The sequence below is a fragment of the Anneissia japonica genome, unplaced genomic scaffold, assembly GCF_011630105.1.
Source record: "Anneissia japonica isolate Jap-2015-1 unplaced genomic scaffold, ASM1163010v1 scaffold352_len1594369_cov220, whole genome shotgun sequence".
NCBI classification, from domain to species: domain Eukaryota; kingdom Metazoa; phylum Echinodermata; class Crinoidea; order Comatulida; family Comatulidae; genus Anneissia; species Anneissia japonica.
The window spans coordinates 615,614-639,049 of record NW_022751928.1 but is presented as its reverse complement, the minus strand read 5'-3'; the positions used below and the strand labels follow the sequence as shown (position 1 = coordinate 639,049).

The following is a 23,436-nucleotide window of genomic DNA, read 5'->3' as shown; positions in this document are numbered from 1 at the left end:
CTAAATGTGTATATATATATATATATATCTAAATTTGTATCTTATCAAATAATGTTCTTGTAGGTGTAGAAGTTGCAGCTTATTTAGCCAACAAAGCAAGTAGTGTGACAGTAATTGGAAGATCTTCAGTGCCATATGAATCTAGTCTTGGCAAAACTATTGGTGGCGCTCTTCAAAAAGTAAGAATTACAGCTACTTACATATTATCTGTAGAAATCCCAGGTGTTTAGTCTGTTAAGTAGAGGAGTTCTAACAGATATAACACATGAGCGTAGGCTGGAGGAGGGTGGTGTAGTTCTAAGTGAGCTGAAATACTAAAAATGACCATTACGTTTTCATTGGAATAAGGATGTAGTTCTACATTCTTCATTTTCGCATCCCCACCCCACAGTTCCACATTCTCAATTTTCGCAACCCCCACCCCCAAAGGATGAAACCAGTCTACGTTGTCTGGCAATATGGAAAAAATATTGTGCAGCTTCAATACAACCTATGATATTATAGAATCAACATGCTAATTTTGGTTTACTAAATAATACATTCACTAATTTTGGTTTACTTAATGCATTCATGATAGGAATTGTGCAAAAACAATAACCACATAGGTGTCTTCAATATTACAGTAATCATAATCAATATCATATTTTGCTCTCTCTTTAAAGTTTTTATTCAATGATCATATAATATGCAAATTATAATAGATTATTATAAGTCTGCCTTCAATTATACACATAAAATATACCAGCATTACCATTACAAGATAATCTATATACTAATAAAAAAATATCCAATCAAAACAAGGTTTGTGCACAGGTCTAATACAAAGAACTCTCCACTTTATGCAACAATTCTCTCATAATGAAGGGTTGACTTATACACTGCAAATAAACGAGGTCTCTCTACAATTAACACAAACAGAATTAAACAATCTGCATTTATTTAGCCAACAAAGCAAGTAGTGTGACAGTAATTGGAAGATCCTCAGTGCCATATGAATCTAGTCTTGGCAAAACTATTGGTGGCGCTCTTCAAAAAGTAAGAATTACAGCTACTTACATATTATCTGTAGAAATTTTGAATGTGAAATAATGAAATTTTGATAAATTATGATTTGTTTTGTATTTTAGCTTTGTGAAGAGAAGAATGTAAAATTCATAATGAACAGTGCAGTGAGTGAACTTAAAGGGGAGGAAGGAAAACTGACCGAGGTTGTATTGAAAGATGGACAGATCTTACCCGCTGATGTATGTGTTGCGGGTATTGGTGTCACGCCATCGACAGAGTTCTTGAAAGACAGTGGAGTTGCACTGAATGATTGGAATGCAGTGGTAGTTGATAAGGTAAGAATTGAATGTTTGTTAATTATGTCTCACAGCTAATAAAAAGTTGTTTACAAATACAAGTAGACAAGTATATTAATTATTTTTAAGAACGCACATATATTGAATTTGTTATGACTACAGCGTAGGGCAAATTGATATATCTATATATTTTTATAATTATTTAAGTTTACTATTTTCATATTGTCTTATATGTTTTTGTGTATTTAGTTTATTGCTCAGGAAAACAAATTGAAATTAACACTTGCACAGGTATCAGGTTATTAGGTGACTTTGGAACACTATAGTTAACACTATAGAATCCTGGATTAGTATTAAAATTTAGCTTAGACATGGAAGTACATCTGTTCCTATACATTTGTTTTTTTACATGATTGAGGCATGTTGTGGCGAAATGGTTAAGTTGTCGCACAGTCCAGTATTGAGTAAATGAGCTATAATATATGGGAGCTCAAAAAATTGCCTAAAAATCCAAATTTTGTTTTTCACTATAGATCAACAGTTTAATGTCTTATTAATCATGTCCCAAAGTATTAGTTCTGGAAGTGGTTAACAAGTTGTTTATTTACCGTTATTTTTCATAGTTCATCCTATTAATCAATGTATGCACAAATAACTTTGAAAGGCAATTACTCAAAATCATGTTTATCTTGACTCTAAGAGTACTGTACTTTCACTTTCCAATAACTTAGGCTTGAAATGTCCAATTTGAATGAATGACCCCTCATTTTAAAGATCACATACTCAGGTATCTGAAAATACCAATAACTTGAATTTCAATTTTTGCTGAAACTTAGCCATTTTGCCACAACATGCCTCAATTATGGAAAGTGATTGTGCAAGCATCACCCCCACCCCTCCACCCCACAATCAACTCAATATGAAGACTAACATGCATAGTGCAATGTATGAGTGTTAAGCTTTCAAAAAGCCTAAAAAAGAAATTATTAACATATATACTTTTACTGAGATGAGATAGTAACACAAAAACATAAAGAGGTGTTCAAGGCTTGAGATTGGACTTATTTAAATAACTCTCTTGCTCTCACAGACTATGAAAACTAACAAACAGAATATATATGCAGCTGGAGACATCGTTGAGTTTCCACTTAGCATTGCCAATGATGCAAAGGTTAATATTGGACATTGGCAGATGGCTCATGCCCATGGTATGTACAATATTAATTAATTAATTGATTAATTAATTGGCTGGCTAAATTACAAATTAAATAAGATAAGATATGAATAATGTTTGGAGTGGAGTAGGAAGGAATGGCATGATGGTTAAGATGCTCACCTTCCAATCCAGGGTCCTGGATTTAAATCCTGTCAGTTTCCAGGATTTTTTTCTCACAATAAAACAACTCTATTCCATAAGCCTTGTTATGAGAGTTTATGTGATGTGTAAATGTTTGCCATGTGAAGGGATTTCCCCTATCTAATAGGACAGTGGTTGTCAATATTGGTAATCTTTGGCCATGTGCCTGATGGAAAAAAAAAAAGCAAAAGGAGAAAGAAAAAAAGATGATAAAATTAAATATTCATGTCTAAAATTTACAAGAATGAAGTGATGTCAAAGATGAAGGGGATCGTTTTGTTGACCTTGTTTGGAAAAAATGCTTTCAATTAAAAAAAATGTTCCTAATTTTGACATCAGGTCGCACAGCAGCTTTGAATATCTTGGAGCAGGAGACTGAAGTCAACAGTGTGCCTTATTTCTGGACACAACTTTTTGGGAAAAGTTTGCGTTTTGCTGGTTACAGTGTTGGTGCCGATGATGTAATTATTGACGGAAATATGGAAGAACTTAAATTTGTTGCATATTACACAAAGTAAGAATAAATGTTGATAATGACTCTTACATGTTTTTAAAAGACTGAATTTATAACCATAAAATATATACATAATATTTACTGTTTTTATGACATTGTAGATATTTTACTAAACTAAGACTTAAAAGTTAATTATACTGTATATGAATAATTAATTTCAATATCATTTTGGCATAATGTGCAATTATTACAGTAGTTAACATTTTTTCCCGGAAAAACTTGCTAATTCTGAATGCTAGTTACAAGAGTGTGTGCCTCACACAGCAAGTGATGAAAGACATCATTAAATTTCAAAGTGTTGGCACATCCTCAACAGTTGTAAATTTTTTTTCTGAATGTAAACAATCGCAATCTACTGCAATACTCACATTGTAGCTGATGTTTAACATATGTTTCTTTGGATTTAAGAAAACATTAACTCCTTGCTTGTTTTACTTAAAGGGGTGATTGTGTTGTCGCAGCTGCCAGTATGAACTGTGACCCAGTTGTGTCACAGTTCGCCGAGTTTTTGATGAGCGGGAAAGATCTACTCAAATCAGAAATACAGTAAGATTAGAAAATATGTACTATTGCAAACTTGTACTTAATTGTAAACCTTAAACTTTGCCTTCTTACCTGGGGTGGATGCAGAGCGTGCGGTCGCACCCCCCTAAATTGTATTAAGAAAAATAATTGTTGTATTGTATTGTTGTAAGGTATGAGTATGAGAGTGCAACTTCTGGGCACCTAGAGGCAGGCGCGGATCCATACCTCTTCGCACCATTCGCCAATATAAAGTGATAGCAGTGCCTGGTGGTCTGGCGAACTCCAACTCTTTCTGTCAAAAATACCACCTACCTAAACCAAAGACAAAAATATACAGACAAAATAAACTTTTTGCATTGTCTAAGTATTAATCAAAGAGGGACTGTAATTAAATCGGCTGTGCAATAACGTACGGTACACTGTTGAGTTCTTTATTATTATTATGATTTATGTCACAGTGTATGGTTAATACAAAATCAATCACAGGGAGGATAGGCTATACATGTGCATTGATTCTTATAACCTTATTGAAAGGCATATATAATTTTTTTATATTTTGTTATTCCAAAATTACACCAAAGCAAAAACATATTATTTTAATTATTACTTCTTGAATAATGAATTATTATTTTAAAGAATGCTATTCGTTAAAAAAAAAAACAAGTCTTTAATAGAGTTGGTAGCCTAATTGTAGACCTAGAGCTTAAAACTTACGAACACACTTACATACAGTACGTCTAAAAAGAAATTAAAAAATGACCACTGAGCACAGAGAGACTGAAAATAAACACAGAATCTGAAGAAAAGCAACGACGTGAATGGTATGTAAATTTCAAATCATACAGTGTTGGAAGTGGAAAAAGAATTTTAATTAATCTACTCAGTCTGTTGTGATTCGGAAAAACGCAATTTATTGAATTTTGGCTTAGGGGCACCCTGTGGATGTAATCTATCATGGAACGTGATCATATACTCCAAACAGTTTTTCGAAATATGAAATTATTATGAGAGTTACGCATTATATCCGACTGTCCAACCACTAAGCATCGAAATGTTGGCAATCAACCATTCACAGAAGACATTTATGCATATTTAATTACTTTCCCAGCCGGTGGCGGTACAATAAAAGTGCATTATTATTTTTCCTGAAGATACAACTTAAAATTTGTGGTCATAAGATTAATTTTAGAACTGCATTATTAACAAGATTTATTAGGTTAATCTTTCCACGTCAGCGCGTGCACTGGAAACATATTTTTTTTATTGATTTTTAAAAATATTGGATTCAACATGTGTATAATGGTTTTGATAAACAATCATAGTTCTCTGTACTATCTATTAAGCATTTAAAGAATGGGTTTCCTTATGTTGTGGTCATATTAGACTGTAATATTTTTTAAAGACCATTCAACAAACAATATAAAACAAAATTCCCACATCGGTGCATGCATAAAACGTATAATTTCCAGAAATTTGGATATAGAGCAGACTTCCTTATGATTTAAGCCTAAAGAAATATAAATGTATATGGGTCTGAACTTTGTAGTTGACAAAGTGTTCTTCCTTATGTTGTGGTCGTATTAGAATATAATATCATTTAAAGACCATTCAACAAACATGAAACATATATCTTTTTAGGTTAAGCTTACCACTTCCGAGCATGCATATAACGGAATTTTTTAGATATATGATACTTCCATGACAGTTGAGAATGTACTGATTATAAACTTGTAGATAATTATTGTTGTCTGATTGTGCGCATTGAAAATGTGACGACGAACTCGGGATACAGGCCTCGGTTGACACTCATATCAAAGGGCCTGTTAATTAACCTTCCACAGGAGCCTCTCTCGTCACATGCTACGATGCCTCCTCCTCCTTATCATCATCATCATCATCATCATCATTATCATCATCACCATCATCATCGCAATTATTAATTGTCCATGGTAAAATGGGGGAAAATCTATTAATTCAGTGTGTATTCATTGATCAATAGAAGTCTCGTAATGCACGCAAGTGCATTTCTCAGCATCTAGAAAAAAACAAAACTTTCCGAAGCTAGATATCCCCAAGACTACCGCAAACTACCCCTGCCCCACAAATTTCCGAATCAATTAAAAGCTTCTCTAATTATAGTACATGTTCCACTTTACTATAAATGGAGATGTATCTACTGTATGCACATGTTGTCTGTTGGGACCTACTGCATGTGCAAACATAGCTTGATGGATGCTACCATAAGTGAAAGAGTTTTATTTTGAAAAAAAAAGTATTCTTGATTGACTAGGAAAAGTAATATTTGTAATTATTGATATGATAATCAAGTATATTAATTAAGTATTAAATCTTTTTCCTGTAGATCTGATCCCTCGTGTTGGAAATGCAAGCTGTAAAGTAGAAATGTGAACTCAGCAAGAGCTGTCCATCATCCTAACAATATATAAACACAGAATGAACTAATATTTACAGGGTGTAATTATGTCAATTATTACAATGTTGGTTCGTCTAAACTTATTTCTCATGGTTATACATTGATATGTTATTGCTTATGAAAATTCTACTGAGCTTTCACACAGGTTTTCCACTTGATAGGTTTTGAAAAAGTTACAGGTGAAAGTAGACTATACTGGCAGTCATTGCCATTGTAGATGCATTTCTCAGCATGTTGTAATGCTGTCATCCAGGTTAATAAAGACATTGTATTTTGATTGATTGAACTGTATTGAACCATGTTTCAAATGGGAAGCTCATTAAAGCAATGCTGTTAATTCTGATATTATCATTCCATATGTAGAACAAATGATATATATTATAGAAAACAAATAATGTATTAAAACATCATAGAGTACTTGAATTATAATTGCTATTATAATCATTATAACATATTTTGTATGTGTTAGACATTGGACAATAATCTTAACCATACATTATTGTATATTATCGTTATGATATACTGTTGAGCTTGCCTAAGTCGAATCCAAAATGCCATTGAAGAATTGTTCGCCTTAGATAAAATTTGACTTACAGATTGTTAGTGGAAAACACAATTTCACATGTAAACTAAGTTCATTGTGACTTAAGACAAATTAATTGACCATACAGCTGTCTCTTATACACATCTCCACCCCCCACCCCTTGAGCTGCCAAGCAAAAAAAAATATAGACCTACCTTTTCAGGACCTGAGCAGAAATTGTGGTTTTTAAACCTAAAAATACAAATCATCATACAAAACTTACCCTTATTATTATTTTATTTTCCAAAAGTAAAGTGCATTTCTCATGCTTATGGGCTCATCGATTCATTGAAAAAAGTATACGTATGCAACTATTTAATTTCTTTTTCTGTATGTATACACGCATAGAAAGCCTAGGCCTATTTACTGTAATAAGAATGAGAAAATTTACCTGACCTTTTTCAAGAGGGGGAAAACGTTGAATTTTGAAGAACTTAAAGGTTATTAAAAGATACCTCAGAAGTCAAGAAAGCTCATTTCCCGCCATCTAGGAATCAAAATTTTCCGGACCCCCTTTTCATTTTGGGGATTTGGAAACACTCTGGGCCCTCCCCCCTAAAATTGAACCTAGATCCTCCCCTGCAAGTTTGACTTAGAAAATTTTTGAGTTATGCAAAGTCGACTTAGGCAAGTTTAAACAGGGAACAGTGAAATTACAATTTAATTGTTCCCTGGTTTAACTGTAATATCATCAATATGACATACAGTACTATTATTGTTATTATTTCATTTAATTTCTTTAGGCACGAGCGCCAAGGATATGCCAATAAGCAAACTTAGTCACTTTCCTATATGGCATATCCGCAGGGGACAGAATGGACCAATACACCGGGGTAACCCTCTACTCTTCTTGACGAATGTACTTTTCTTTAAAGTGCACACAAGACAAATGCGTACACTGGGCCTACGGTTTAAAGTCCTTATCTGAGAAGACTTTTTCCACCACCGGAACCATTGGCCAGTGAGCTGTTTAAACCAGCACCAATATTATAGCTGAAGGTTACGGTGCCCCTGACTTAACTGCTCGGCCAATCAACTTGTTATATCATTATGATTTAATATCTTCATTATGACATTATTATTGGACATATAGTTAGTATTATTTTAATTATAATTACCATAAATTAAATTTTAGTATTGTTAATAAGTAGTGTTTGTATCCTAGAATGTCTTTTAAAACAGATTTTGTGTTTCTCTTTCCACAAGAAGACATTAATTCATGTAACAATTTCTTAAGTTTCTTCCCAACCATATTTTTTATAACACAATCATTAAATTAATAGATATTAAATTACAATATTATTATAAACATTTTTAATGCAAGTTATAGTATCTTAAAAGCACATAAATATCCTTGGTTATTTTATTAGATTTTCCAGAGTGCAGTAATTTCAAGTGTTTTTTTCTTGGTCATATACTTTGTGCGGCATCCGTGCAGGTTCTTCCACTGATTGGGAATTTGCGCAGCTAATGTAACACAATGGTGGATCTTCCCAGCAGCAGCCATGTATTATAGCTACTATCCCACCCACTCCCCTCCCCACACTTGGAACAGAGGTCCTTGCCTAGTAAAATACCTCCTGCCACCAAGTACCCAATTGTATTCCTGGGTGGGGAATGAATAATTGATCGTTATACAGAGGCATTAACTTACTTATTAATGTGATTGGTTATATAGTAGTTGTACATTAATTAATATAATAATTCTTATAAAATATTTCAAATTGTTAATTAAAAATAATTTTATAAATTGTTTATTAATGTTTCAACTTTTAATGTTTAAAAAAACAATGAAATAAATTATATAAAACCACTAGACTTTTGTATTGGCAATGCTTTTAATCTGTTGTATAACATTTTTACACAATATTAGGTCTTTTCCACTGGACGAATTTATTCATGCGAATCAACAATTTTTAGCTCATACACATGCGCTGTTGAATTTTCATCACAAAATTATCAATAGTGCATGCATGTGGAAAATGGCCTTTAGGTATGGTATATACTGTACTGCCATGAAACCATGAAAACCCAGTCCTAAAAGTAGTTTTTCATTGGCGAGAGACCTGTTTTTCTACTATAATACAGTAGCACTGTTGACTTAAGACAAATTAATTGACCATACAATATAATAATTCTTATAAAATATTTCAAATTGTTAATTAAAAATAATTTTATAAATTGTTTATTAATGTTTCAACTTTTAATGTTTAAAAAAACAATGAAATAAATTATATAAAACCACTAGACTTTTGTATTGGCAATGCTTTTAATCTGTTGTATAACATTTTTACACAATATTAGGTCTTTTCCACTGGACGAATTTATTCATGCGAATCAACAATTTTTAGCTCATACACATGCGCTGTTGAGTTTTCATCACAAAATTATCAATAGTGCATGCATGTGGAAAATGGCCTTTAGGTATGGTATATACTGTACTGCCATGAAACCATGAAAACCCAGTCCTAAAAGTAGTTTTTCATTGGCGAGAGACCTGTTTTTCTACTATAATACAGTAGCACTGTTGACTTAAGACAAATTAATTGACCATACAGCGTGTACCATATGAAGCATAGAAGAATTTTATTACATCCAGTACATATCTGAATCATAATTATCGTCTTATCATCTTCATCAGTTAATCCAGTAAACATTCAAGTACAGTAGCACCAACAAATTTAATCTGAACACAATATAACAGAACTCTACTACTGTACATCCTATAACAAGACACCATCTTGCATGTGTTACATTTTCCAATAGCCTTGATTTATAAAAGCCTCCTTATACAATAGCCAAGATAGATAGGATACAGACAGGAACTATTTGGCAAGCAGTTCAAGGTAGAGACCTCAGCACAATTGGTTATCAACTGGTCATCTGTCCAATGTAATATTAGTATCCAAGTTAGTACAGCTCTACCATCTGATGTCTACGAAATGTTCGATACTTTCTACTTATACACATGGTTCAGCCAACATAAATGTTACCATGTTCTAGTTTTTTCTAAATGTTTATAATAGTCCTCTAAATATTTATGTGGTTTCATTTTTTCTGCTCTCCTTGCTTCGATAAAATTTTTGGATTGTACTATTTTCCTCAGTGTGGCACTGCCTTTCTCTTCCATCTGCAAAAAAAGTAAAATACAAAAGAATTAAATACATTTAAATGAAATTTCAAGCTAGTAAATTTTTTTTTGCATCAATACATCATCATTCATACCTCAGTTAAAAATGATTTTTGAAGATGCTGGCGATTCTGTTCTTCAAGCTCCAGTCTCCTTACTGTATTTCGTACCATGAATCGTGTGATTGGTCGAAATCGTCGATGCTTGCTACAAAATGAAGACCGTACGATACATGATAAAATGTACAGTAGAAAAAAAAAGTACCCAGTAATTTTAATACTATTCATGGACTCCTGTAATATATTAGCAACAAATGTAAAAAAGAAGACATTCATACATTTGCAAACTGCACACACAGAAAAATACCCTTTTTCATGGGGCTTTGAAAGATTGTTTTATGGGCTGAATTATTCATTTAATGTGTTCAACTTTTACTATTCAGTAATCCACTTTAGTCAATTTTTATATCATTTTTTTATCCTGTTTGTTCTTTTCTGTGATTCTTTTGTTGTTTTAACAATTAAGACGAATAAACGAAATGGGGCATAGTTAAGTTGATATGATAAAATAATTATATTATAATATTAATACCAAATATATAAATTATAATCATATTGAAGAGTGGATTTAAGGTTGACTTGCGGAACACAAAAACCAGGCGACGAGCTTATATCAGGTAGCATCTTATGAGGGCTAGCCTAGGCCGACCCAAGTTGAGCAGTGGTCTAGCTAGGCTAGGCCTCCTGTTCTATCTTGTATTACAGCTAGCCCACTAATTTAATTATGCCTAAAACTAAGGCCTAGGCTAGCTAGTTACTAGCCTAGTAGTAGTAGTTGTAGGTGCAAGCCCACAGCAGACTTACCCTATAAATTGCAATCCTGGAGTTCGCTTTCGAGAGTAGAATTTATGACCCAACAAAACCCTGGTTAGCCACATAACGGATGCATAAATTATTGAACACAAAAAGTCAAGTCCCAGTTCCTGAAAAAAACAAATTGCGTCCTTCGTATTCGCAGAGCAACTGATTTTCACACTCGCCTGGCTCAGCTCTTTCCACGCAAGACACACATGGCAAGTCACTGGACTCCTTTTAACAAATTTGTGTCAACACAAATCCAAGAGCGTCATCAAACTGATTATGTTTCGCTGGATTTGGTAGTAAAGACTAGACGGTACAGATGTTGACGCATTCGTCATCTGCACACGCTGGTGTAAACGAGCCTGTTCGCAGAGCGGTTTTATTAGATGGTACGTCACCATTATTTTTCTTTCACGGCACCAAATTACCGGTATATTTAACATCTTCTCGGTGGTGTAACAAATATTATCTCTTGTAAAATGTCTGGGAAATTAAAACAGATGAAGCAACGATCGTCTGCTAATTCAGTCGACACTGGCACGCTTTCTATTAATGAGAAAATCCTAATGGAGTGCTATAATCTCTACACGGAACCCGGTAAAGGTAGGCCCTCAGTGATTACGAAATATTTTTGACAGAATTGATTTTTAGTGTGAGAATGCCTACTTTGGCCCTCACCGTGAGGTTAAGTTAAGGAAGTGATCATTTTTTTTTAAAGGTATGGATACTTATTGTTAGATGATTTGCTATTGTTGTCAATTCATCACAATGATATTACAGAGCTCTCAGTATTTAGGCCTAGGGCTACGTAAATGGAAAATTTCTAGGATCAGGTGCAAAAATCCTTGGTTGGGGTGACAGGAAAAATTTGGTCTGGGGCCAAAATGGTCCGCCAGACCGATTTTGGTTTTAAAATTACCTGCCAAATATAGTCCTCATAAGCCAAATTCGGTCCGGCTTCTATTTAATAGTTAGGCCTATAACTTGTATTTTTATAATGTTTTTTTTGTAACCAAATGATAAATATATATCTTATCTCTTGTTATAGCCTAATATGTTTTCATCCGTTATTGTATGTGTGAAATCATAGGTGAAACCACTGGCGAAAATTAAGTAATAAAGCTTTGCCCCCATCGGTAAACCCTTTGGTGTAAAAGTACGAAAGAAGTTATACAATGTGGTCTTAAATCGTGTTGGTCCGCTGTAGTTCATTTTTTACCTTGTTTTGTTTTGTTTGTGTGTGCAGCTTAACGCCGCGACGAAGTACATGCAAGGAGGTATAAAAATATTTTTATACCTCCTTGGTACATGCATTCAATTCTTAGAATGCTGACTCTTATTGTATGACCTAATACCCCGCACAATAATAAGGAATATTTAAAACTAATAAATCAGTCTTGTGTTTCATTTTAGGCTCAAAAGTAGGCCTAAACATGGCCACCGAAAATGCATGCTGTGTGTATCGCCTAGGCCTGGGAAATGCATTATCTGGTGGTTTGATAAAATATTCCTCAAAAGCTTAACAAATCATTCTGTCACTGCAAAAATTTGCAAGTGTGGGAGAAGCATACTTTCCTCCACTCCATGGGAGAAACCATCATATCCTACGAGCAGCAAAGTTACAAATGAAGTGGCCAGGCCAACGCAGACCAATTTTATCCAAGCGGGACCGGTTTTAGCAGCTAAAATCAATCCGGATGACCGATTTTAGTAGTCCGACGGACCGATTTTGGCAGCCAAAATTCTGTCTGCCGGTCATTTTTTGGACCGGGCCAATTTTGGCATGACAGGACCACACACAGCTGTAGTTGAGTGAGCCTGCTGAGGCTGAATGTCTTCTTCTTAATGTTCTAACCATAAGGAATCAACCATAACTCTCGGAGAAGATACTCAACCTCAGCTACATACCCGTGTATGAATCACACCTGATTTAATTTCTGTAGCACCTAATGATTTGTGCAAAATATGGGTTGCTCAAGTGCATACAGAGTAGGTATATGGCTAGGCCTAGCCTACAGATAGCTAGCTTGAGTTTCACAGTAAATTATCACTGTCTGAGAGGACTTCGAGGAACAATTCTAGCCAAATTTTTGTGAATGATGAAAATTCCAGGACTCCATTGTAGACTTTATATATTAGGCTGCTTAAGCTTGATATTTCCTTAATACTTTTCTCTAAAATATTTCAGTATGTCCAACAATAGACAAAACTCTCATAAGGAAGTTCCGTAGAACTTGAGAACTAATAATAATAGGAGGAAGAAACTTTAAGTTATCAAACTTACAAGTTTACACAAATTATAGTATGATCATACTGCCACCTAAAACAGGAAAGAGAGTGAATATTCACCCGGCAGATTCGCGCTAATCGAAAACGTGATCATGAATATTAGGTATTATACTCGTTGTCCCCAACACAGCCCCATGTGGTCATAAATATTAGATAACATGTTTATTACTATGTGAGAGGTTATGCACTTGTTAATTGTAGTCCCGGCCCCTCTGGACCCGGGCCATAGCGGGGCACTAGCCGGGACTGAGCCAGGGATGTACACAAAGTTGTGTCCCCGTAGTGCCGGGACGTACCTAAATTTTACAAGTAGATGTAAAGTAGGGGGGGACATCATATCGATTGTTCCCCCCACTTTTCACCAATCTTCTATAATTAAAACCCCACTTTTAAAAGCGAATGGAAAGAATAACAATTATGCATGACTCATGACTTTTGTCTGTTCACTTTTCTAAGTGTGGTACGTATTTTCCGGACCAAAAAAAAGTATTAACGCAATTGTTTAAACATTTCGTAACCATCTCAGAAACCCACTAGATCGATTTTATGGGTGCAAGGACTATCAGAGGCTAAATTTATTGTGAAAACAATGTACTGAACGTTGTTAAAATTGGAAGCATGTATCTTTATTAGGCCAATATTTTTACAAACTCAAAAGTGCACAATTTCTATGAACGATTTATTCCTTTTGTATATTATTACTGTATGACCCGTACGTAACATACTAGTGTTTAATATTAAATTTAACATAGGATTACTGTTTTTCCTAATTTCAGCCTTTAATGGCAGATTCAAGTGGGGCCGAGCCGACCCTAATTTTTTCAAAATCATTTTTTTGATCTACTTTCCCAACGTGCAAGTCCCTCCCTGTCCCCCCTCTAATTTGCTTTCCTGGAGCTGCCATTGATAATGATAAATTAAGTAAATCACCTTTATGTTTGTGAAATCAAAATGCTAACTAATGTTTTGTGTGCTCCCTATCTATTATTTCCACTCACAATAATTTATCGCAATATTACTTGCACAAAATTGAAATTCAAAAAGAGGAGAAAAGCAAACACCTTGATTGATTTTAAAAGTACTGTACATGCAAAAAGACTAAATTAATGACTGTTTTAAGTTTATCTTATTTGTTTTTCATAGTTCGAATTTTGAATACGTTACAAGCTAATCAGTAGATAATAAATCATTATTTTCATGAATGTTAGTTTGCACGAAATATATAAGCGGGCATAATTATGACTAAATAGGATAATTTTAAAAACTTTTTATGATGAGTATTTCAGTGGCAGATTCGAAGGGGTCCAGCTGGCCCACCATCACTAATTTTTTTTTTCGAAATTTAAAAGTGGAGAAAAATTAAAATTATATTCAGATTCAGTCTGAGAGTGCCATTTCCGACCAACTGGAGGTGCCATAATCATAAATTTTCTTACCTCAGCCCCAACCATGGTGGGGCTGAGGTGGTAGTCCAGCTACTCTCTCCATCTTTTAAAGTCCCTCTCTGGGCCCAGCTCTATTTAAATTTACTGGATCCACCACTGGATATTTTGAAAATTTCGTATGGAAATAAATGTTAATTGCATTGCTTAAAATCAATTAAAAGGCTATATGCACCAGAGCCCCCTGGTCCCCAACGGCCCAAGGCTTTATTTTTCATTCCATCTAGATGTGTATAAGAGACAGCCCCCCCCCCCTTAAAGCCACGGATCGACGCCCTTGACAAGTGCATCATTTGTAATGTTTTCAAATAACTACTGACTTTGTCGGCGGAGAGGTGAATAACTGTTTTTTTTATTGTTTACCCGGAGTACGGCCGAATATCCTTTGCCAACAGGAAAACAGCAATAATTGTATCGATGACGGCATAATATAGAATCAACACTGACATTTAATGCTTCTAGCTACTGTACAGTAGATCCAATCTGATTAAATTAGATCAGATTACATCGTTTTTTTGCATTTCCATAAAAATAATCAATTTTTTCCCTTTGGATTTTCTGTTTCTATGCTTATTCCATAATATTACTAAAGTAGGCCTATTAATTCAATCACAAAGTTGATATGAATTAACTTCTTTAGTCTAATATTAGATTATTTGTTTGATTCTGCCCTTGAAAACCATATACCCTTCTCTCCAAAAGAAACACCAAAGATACTTTTGAAGACTCCCTAAACATTGATATACATGAATACATCAATAGATTTAGTAAATCTATTGATGTAGACTTTTAAGAAATATAGGTAATTAAACCTTTATGAAATTGTATACTCTTGACATTTCCAAATTACATAGAAATAGTATCAGTTTCATTCAATCATATAACGTGAAACAAAAGAGATACAATGGCTGATACTGCATGGTTCATCAGTTTTCTACATTGATACAAGCACAAAATTGAACTTAATCATTCATTTATTAATTATTTACTAGCCATTTTATTTTAGTCATTATGTCAGTTTAATTGATTTTAGTGATAGGCAGAACAATTTTTTACATTATCATTTAAACTATGGCAAAAAATTAATAAGTTGATAAATGGAATAGGCCCTTACACTTTTTTATTATAAGAACACATTTTATAAGAACACTGCAGCTAAAATTGCTTAAAAAATATAAGAAAAAAATAAGAACAAGTTGAGGCTGAGGTAAAATGAAATGAGATTTTTATTTTTAAAAAATTAAAAAAAGCCAAACAAATATGACTCTGTAATACCCTATATAATACTTTACAGTAATATACTGCTGTACAATAATAATTATCTGTCTTTGAAAAGTGTGTAAAATTGGAACAAAATAACAACATATTTAGCCAGAAATTAGGCAAAATTTTACTGGTTATAAAAAAAAAGTGTAATTTATAGTAATCTGGACATAACCAGACATCATCATCAGTGAGATACAGTTACTCTGTAGTATTGCTCTAGATCTACACAGGCCTATAATTCACAAATGTTAGCAAGTATCTTAAGAAAGTATGATGATGTCAATAATTTTCTCCCAGGGGTCCCAGATTGGGAGAAGCCAGTTCAGGACATCTTGTTTAATGAGCTTTTTTTTTTAATCACATCTTCTTATGTTTTGGTACATGTGGTAATAGTCATTGCATGCAGACTTCAGGAAAACAATTAATAACAGATGATTTATTCATAAAAACAGGCAAACAACCTGAATGAGTGGGTGTTGGGATTTCTAGTTTTCAAGAGATTTTTCTTCCTTGTGAAAATGCAGAAGACAGAGCTGATTTCTGGGACTCCTATACTGTACGAAATGCAGGAGGCTTTGAAACCCCCTTCTACTTATTTTAAAGGTCAATAAGTATATAATTGATAATACAAACCTTCTTTTAGTATGGGTTATGCATGAAAATGAATTTTTTAAAGTTTTATAATTTGCAAAATTATACGTATAAAATAACAATTGTAAGCATAATTAATTAGAAGTTTGTTGATTCATTATCTACAGATCATATTATATTTTGTATTGCTGTATTCTGTATTTAAAAATTTGATGGTGGTTATGATTGACGTTTTTGGTGTTTTTTGTTTGTTTTTGTTTTTTTAAATTTTTTTTGTTTTTTTTTTTGTTTGTTTGTTTGTTTTTTTTTTAATTATAAATATTGTAAATATGTTTCTCAAATTTGTATTGAACACTGTTGTGGTTTGAATTTGATGATTGTATGCGCTCTGGGGTCGGCTTGCTGGCGTAGAGCGCTTTATAAATGTCACTTATTATTATTATTATTGAATTATTCTATTACAACTTGCTAATGACTTTGATAGATTTAATATTTTTTGTATAAGAGGTTAGTACGGTGATATTCTAATTTATACTTGCAATATATTATAATTTTATTATAATTATTTATCAAATCTTCTTATATACAGTAATTGCAATTTTTGCTTGGTGGCTCATTGCTTGATATACAGTAGTGTCTGATGTGGAAATGACAATGTCGCCCTCTATAACTTCTCTCGTCAACATTACAGAATACATCACAAAATGTATATTCAAGTATTTAATTATCATATCGAACATATTTATTAAAATATTGGTGAAAAACAGTAAGTTGAGTATAACCTCAACTAATGATGTACTACTACAAATAATTAACAATGTACAGTATTCCCTTTATTTTTGAAGACTTACTGTACAATATTCTGGGATCTTTGTAGAAAGTTATTACATTATTTAAGCCTTTTAGGTTATATAATTACTTTTTTAAAAGATTTTCTTTCATTTTATTTACAATTGATATATATAATTTACAAATGACGTGGGGTTTTCTTTCAACTATTTTGTGATTTAATCAAATTCACAATGTAGAACAGTAGATTTGCATTAGAATTAGATGGCATTAAAATAAATTGTTGAAACCAACCTACGCATGTACCATGTTATTTGTGTTACACAATTCTCCAAGTTACATTGCATTGCTTTAGCCTCCTGGGTATACTTGGGTTATATGAATAGATTAGAAAGTGTACTTTAATAGAATTCACATTGTTACATCACAAGACACCCACCACTGAATCCTAATTGTTTGCCTGCACATTTAAGTATTGTTCAGTACAGTATTCTTAAATGACAGCTGTTTGTCTGAACTTATCCTGTTGGTGTTTATATGCATAGATCATTAGGTTTGTGATTTGTGTCCATATAATAATAATAATAATATTAATAATAATAATAATAGTAATAATAATAAATTAAATATTTACCAGATTCAGGAGATTATTCTTCATCAATAATCTGTAACACCTATTGAAATAAAATATTTACCAGATTCAAGAGATTATTCTTCATCGATAGTCTGTTACTTCTTCTATCTAATAAACTAAAATATTTGCCAGATTCAAGAGATTGCAGTATTCTTCGTCAATTTATTTCAGTTTTAAATCCATTTGAATTTTCTATTGTTGGTATTGGTTTGTTTTATGAAATAGCCTACAGTATGAGACTCGCTAATAAGTCTCCCCACTCCCAGATGTTGGGCAAGTGTGCAGACATTGGGCAAGTGCGCAGACATTGGCCAATTGCACAGATATTGGGTAAGTACAGATATTCAGAAATTCTTTTGAGTCTAAATCTAAAAATGTGGGTTTATGCACAGTAATTTTTTTAATGCCTGTTGAAAAATACTAGAATCCTGAGCTTTTCAATAATGTGATTGACCATAGCCTCTTCTAAATATAGGCCTACCACTTACTGTGTAATACTGTGTTATAATACACTTATAATCAAATTGAATGTATACTGTACGTTAGTTCATATGTTTATCAAGAATGAATAACCCTCCACAGTGACTGCGGCCCCCTCGCTTGACTTTTCATACTTTAAATAATATGCAGGCATTAAATGGCATTCCAGCGTTAAGCTTGTGAAATAATTCTCGTCGCTATGTTGTAGTTATCCGTCTGCCGCCTATACAATACATGATAAGATAAGTCAAAAGTTAATCCATAGCAAAGCATGTTGAATTTCCCAAGGGATGGTAAATGATCTACAGTGGTTGCTATTAAGTTTCTGCAGGTGAAAGTGCATCTTGCATAACACAATTATAAATATTCAAGATTTCATAAAATCATTTTCATAAATATACATTTTCTCATGAGATTGGTTTTAGACAGAACTTCAATATTATTGTACTACACTGCCGAATGTTACTTTGAAGAAGTTCCCGAAATTTCCATTTGAATAAATTGTATGTTCCAAGAAGTCTCCTGAATTTGTGTTTATTTAAATATTATTAGTAGTGAAACTTTAAGCTTTGAGGTTATGGTGCTTGACTTAAAGTTCCATGGTATTAGGTTCAATTTCTGTTGGAACCAGTTTTTTTTCTGCCAAATAAAAATTTCACTCTCTAAACCTCATAACAAGCCTTAGTTTATAGGGCATCTCATTTTGTGGTGTAAGTTGCAAGGATTAAGATCAGAATGAAATAAGAAGATATCTTTTCAAATTTGATATTTTCAAAGACGTTACCTATTAACATAATTGTGTAATTTTTGGTTTATTTCAATGTAAACTGTATCAGTTTCATATATAAATAATTTTGCTAATTTAAGAGATTATAATTAGAAATTTGAAGATGATATTTAAAAAGGCAAGATTTTGCAAGGTGTCTGCATTTGATTGGGTGCTACATATTTGAGGCATCTGCTTATAAGGGTACTATACATCTGTGGGTGTGTGTGGGCGTATTTGTCTGTGTGCATCTATGCGTTACCTTTAAATAAGGCAATAATTAGGAATTTTTGTTGTAGAAAGCCTGTAAATCGGCGAAAACTGTTTCAATCTGTCCCCCATTGAAAATTAGTAAGTTTTTTATCTCCTTTAAAAAGTGATTCAATGTTTTGATTGAATATCTGAGGTTTATTTTTTGGATTTAATTACACTGTACAGGCAGGACAGTTAACTTTATTGCCTGTCATTATTTTTAGTGCATTTCTGAAACCACTTTGATGCATTAATATTATAGTAATAGTAATATGTATAAGATACACGTATCTATCTCCGAGAGCTACTCACGGCGCCATTTTCACCTGTAGTCTTTCATGATGAATGCATCTCATTTTTTCGTAAAAGAGTGAATTAGCACTTTCCACGAATACGTACAGTAGGTAATCAATACAGAATTTTTATTACCTTTTTGTAATGTAAACCACTGTTGTTATAGATCATTTTTCAATTTTAAAGTAATATTGCTAAATGTAGTGAAAACATTGCTTGAGATTTAGGATAAATGTATGCAATAGTTTGTCTGAAACTGTCAATAAAAGCTTAATCAAAGAAAGTGTTTTCCGAGACATTCTGATTTGTTGTATAATGAAGAGGCATTTCACCCAAGCATTGTTAGAACCTAGATGTAAACATTTACCCTTACTGATTATATCCTGTTTTACTTTCGAAGAATAAAAAAAAAAAAGTAAATATTGAATTGTTGCAAATTTGATTGCGGACAAAACATGGTAGTGTGTCTAGCTAATTTACTGGCTATTGGGGTGCAGGAGGTACAGTAGTTAATAATTGAATGCAAACAGGTTAATTCACATCTATTGTATGAAAAACTAGGACATTAATTTTAATTTAGATTCATTAAACCAGATTTTTCTGTTTGTCTGCAATAAATTTACAAAACACTGATTCATGTCGTTAACCTTTCTCGTGGAACACATTAAGGGCTTCACAACGTGTAGACAAAAATGACATTAAATTGATTGGAACATCTTAATTAGCTTGTAAAAAGATGGATTAAGATAAAAGTGTCTTATTAAAACCAGTCATGTTTTGATTAGGATGTTGACATTTTCAGGAGCATTATTTAAGAATGTAGTCTCAATATACATAGTAACTAATCTTTTATATTTTTGCTTAAACATTTTTTTATAAGATACACTACTCTACTGCCAAACATAAACTTATTCATTTTCATTCAGATGTAGAATGTCAATATAATCAAAGTAAAGTGGTAAGTGAAATATACTCAAATTGTTATGAAAGCTTATAAATTTCTTGCTATTTTTATAAAGTATCATAATATATTTTAATTGAGCATTTTCATTGAATCTTTAAAAAGTAAATTATTTATTCTGAAGTACTGTAGGCCTATTATATGCTATCCTACTTAAACTTTGATAATAGCAGAACCTGAAATTCACCACTACAGGCCATTAATTTCAGTAACTCGTTATACAGTATTTGATGTGGTCGTTTATACTAGTCTCATAATAATTGAGTCTGGTTTGGTTTTTTTTTTTTGTCATAGACTAATGTAGCTTATGTAAGTTTACAGTCTTAATAATTATTTGACATTTACAGTATTTTTTTTTTATGCAAACTTTGGAAAAAACAGACTAAAAAAGTATTAGGAAACTGTACTCAATTTCAGTTAACTCTATGCTAGGATGCACCTAAAGACATGTGAAGACATGATAACATGTCAGATATCCAGGCGATTTTCGAAAAGTAATTCTTTGCCACTTTTGAAGTAAAACCCAGTCATGTGTAAGTGTAAGTTTAACAGCTTTACTGAGTTAGAGGTCAAGAGTTACAATATGGTCATATTTGTTTTTTGCTATTATAACAATTCTCAGAATTTATCCAGAAGTTAATAATAATTTCAGTTCATTTATATTTTTAGAAAGTGGAAATACATTTGAAAACTGTTAACACTAATTGACAAAATTAATCAGTTAATTGCAAAGAATACAGAATGTGTTGGCACCATCAATTATACCAGTCAAAAGTTGTATTGGCTAAGTATAGGCCTTGGTCTCCAAGTGATAACGGAAATATAGTAATTCTTGAGAAATTGCATTAATGAAAAATCATTTTCTAATCAGTTCCTTGAGAAATGTTTCAAACAATTTATTGAATGTTGTAATGAGTAAGAAAAATGGCTTTCCTGATGCTTAAAATCGCTACATTGTCACTCGTTGTACTGCATGTAGCATTCCCTTCCTCAATTGTGAAGGCTCCCCTACTCTACTGACCAATGAGCATCACTGAAAGCTGTTGGCGAAAGTGTGTAGGGATTGTATGGAAACCAATCTTAAGTGTAATGTGTGCATCAACTTCATAACTAAATTTAACTCTCCAATTCAAAAACCGTCTTTCTAAAACTGTTACCATACAGCATAGTTTTGAATGTTCTGTAGGTGATGTTAAATCTTATAATTTGCAACATAATTAGGAAAACGAAACAGGTCTGGAAATGCTTCAGTTGTATACTGAGGATATTGCCAGGTGGAAGTTGTCACAAATTGTCAACATGAAAATTATTTTAGACTTTAGAAATTTGAGAGGGAAAATGAAAATTGTGCTGTAACCAGAATTCAACATTGACATTTATCAATCATTCTGGTGGTTTGGTGCAGATTTGATTTGATTTGATTGAATTGAATGTTTTTCACTCATGTTCAGAATCTTGTGGTTGGGAGTTCAAACCACATTCTGACCATTCTCAGCTGGCCAAGTTTAGATACTGTGGGCTTGCACTGTTAATGGGAGTAGCCCTAGATGCAAGTATTTCATGGCTCATGTCAGTTTTAAGACATTAAAAAAAATTAAAAAATTACAATTATGGCCGCTTTTCATCATTAAAGCTAACATTAGGTCAGCATTGGATTTTCTAAAAAAATGTTAAGATTGATATAGGTCTAATATTTTGGATATACAGTACTTATATTTCAGACCACCGTAAAGTATATTATGTAAGATGAAATTTGCTCAAAGCTGATGAAACAAATAAACATAAAAACAACAATAAAAGTTTCCTTTAAAAATTTAACCTTATTTCCAGTTGAGTTCCTAACAAGGTTCTCATAAATTGAACAAGAGACTAAAAGAGTTATGTATGTGAAAAAACATTATCATCATAAAATTAGTTTGCTTTGTCATATTAATGAAGTTAGTATTAATGATGTTAGTGTATGATAAGGTCATAGTTCACTAGAGGAATGTTTGGATTATTATGTTACATCATGTAGAATAAATTAGCTATATTGCCTGGTGATGCAAACAGCATTAGAACACGCACTTCATGTTTACTGTACCGGTACACTAGTCACATGAACAGTGCTCATTTTGGTATTTAGTGACTCGTTGTTGGAGTCTACCTGTAACTTAAGGTGGACATAACAGCTTGAGATGTGATCAGTTTACTAGAATAAATCCAAGTAAAATCACTAAAGTGAAAGCAAGAAGATCTATAACTGCATGGTGAGTCCATCTTACCTGCTGTAACTTCATGTGGAGTTCATCCATGGAACTATAGAATGGTCCATCTAATCTTAATCTACCAAGAGAGATAGAGGGAAAGGCAGAGACATGCTAATTCAGAAGATTTGAGACTAAAAAAGTGCAGGAAACTTTGGTGTGTGTTTTATTTATATTTATTTTACTGTAGCATAAATTAATATTTAGTAGTTACATTCATTTATTAAGATGTTAACTGTTTAAATCATGTATAATTGAAGCAATTCAGCATAATGCTACTATGTTCAGTTTTTGATGTTGTTTTTTGAATAAAACCAGAATATATATCATATATTCCTTAAGAATCGCCTTTTTGTTCTCAAGATAATGGTGATAATCTTTTTGATACCATAGAACAAATGATTCATTTAATTTTTCCATGTACGGTATATCAGTGGTTTCCTTGTTTCCATCTTTGACCATTACTGTACAATCAATGTCATTCTTCTGATGAAGATCCGAAAAGGATACGTACAGTAGTTACTTCCCAAACCATACCATGTACTGTATGGTCTTGGTAGAATTGTGCAAATGAGACACCTTCAGTGGAGGATCCAGGAATTCGTAATATTAGGGCGGGGAACTCCCCATGGAGAGATTTTCACATAGGATCCACCTTCCACCCATCTGCCACCAACCTTGAGAAGTAACTTCAGTTCCTACTTAAACCAGTCTTTAAATTC

At 32.9% G+C, this 23,436-nt stretch overlaps 3 protein-coding genes across 5 annotated transcripts in view; 2 read left to right on the top strand and 1 right to left on the bottom strand.

Moving 5' to 3' along the window:
* The window catches only part of LOC117121916 (apoptosis-inducing factor 3-like), a 14,677-nt gene extending 7,911 nt beyond the window's left edge, over window positions 1-6,766 (top strand). For all 3 annotated transcript variants that reach the window (XM_033267314.1, XM_033267312.1, XM_033267313.1), the window contains exons 11-16: window positions 64-179; window positions 1,128-1,340; window positions 2,392-2,509; window positions 2,998-3,172; window positions 3,614-3,718; window positions 6,060-6,766. In XM_033267314.1, coding sequence (XP_033123205.1) covers window positions 64-179; window positions 1,128-1,340; window positions 2,392-2,509; window positions 2,998-3,172; window positions 3,614-3,718; window positions 6,060-6,093 — 761 coding nt within the window. In that variant the 3' untranslated portion in view covers window positions 6,094-6,766. The remainder of the gene's footprint in view (window positions 1-63; window positions 180-1,127; window positions 1,341-2,391; window positions 2,510-2,997; window positions 3,173-3,613; window positions 3,719-6,059) is intronic.
* Window positions 6,767-8,908: 2,142 nt separating this feature from the next.
* LOC117121919 (ribosomal protein 63, mitochondrial-like) lies at window positions 8,909-10,921 on the bottom strand. Its single transcript, XM_033267316.1, has 3 exons — window positions 10,708-10,921; window positions 9,940-10,051; window positions 8,909-9,844 (listed from the first exon to the last, which is right to left on the bottom strand). Exons 1-3 carry the CDS (start codon window positions 10,779-10,781, stop codon window positions 9,704-9,706), a joined length of 327 nt encoding a protein of 108 aa, XP_033123207.1. The 5' UTR covers window positions 10,782-10,921; the 3' UTR covers window positions 8,909-9,703.
* Window positions 10,922-11,076: 155 nt separating this feature from the next.
* The window catches only part of LOC117121903, a 55,964-nt gene continuing 43,604 nt past the window's right edge, over window positions 11,077-23,436 (top strand). Inside the window, exon 1 of the mRNA XM_033267299.1 lies at window positions 11,077-11,307. Coding sequence (XP_033123190.1) covers window positions 11,184-11,307 — 124 coding nt within the window. The 5' untranslated portion in view covers window positions 11,077-11,183. The remainder of the gene's footprint in view (window positions 11,308-23,436) is intronic.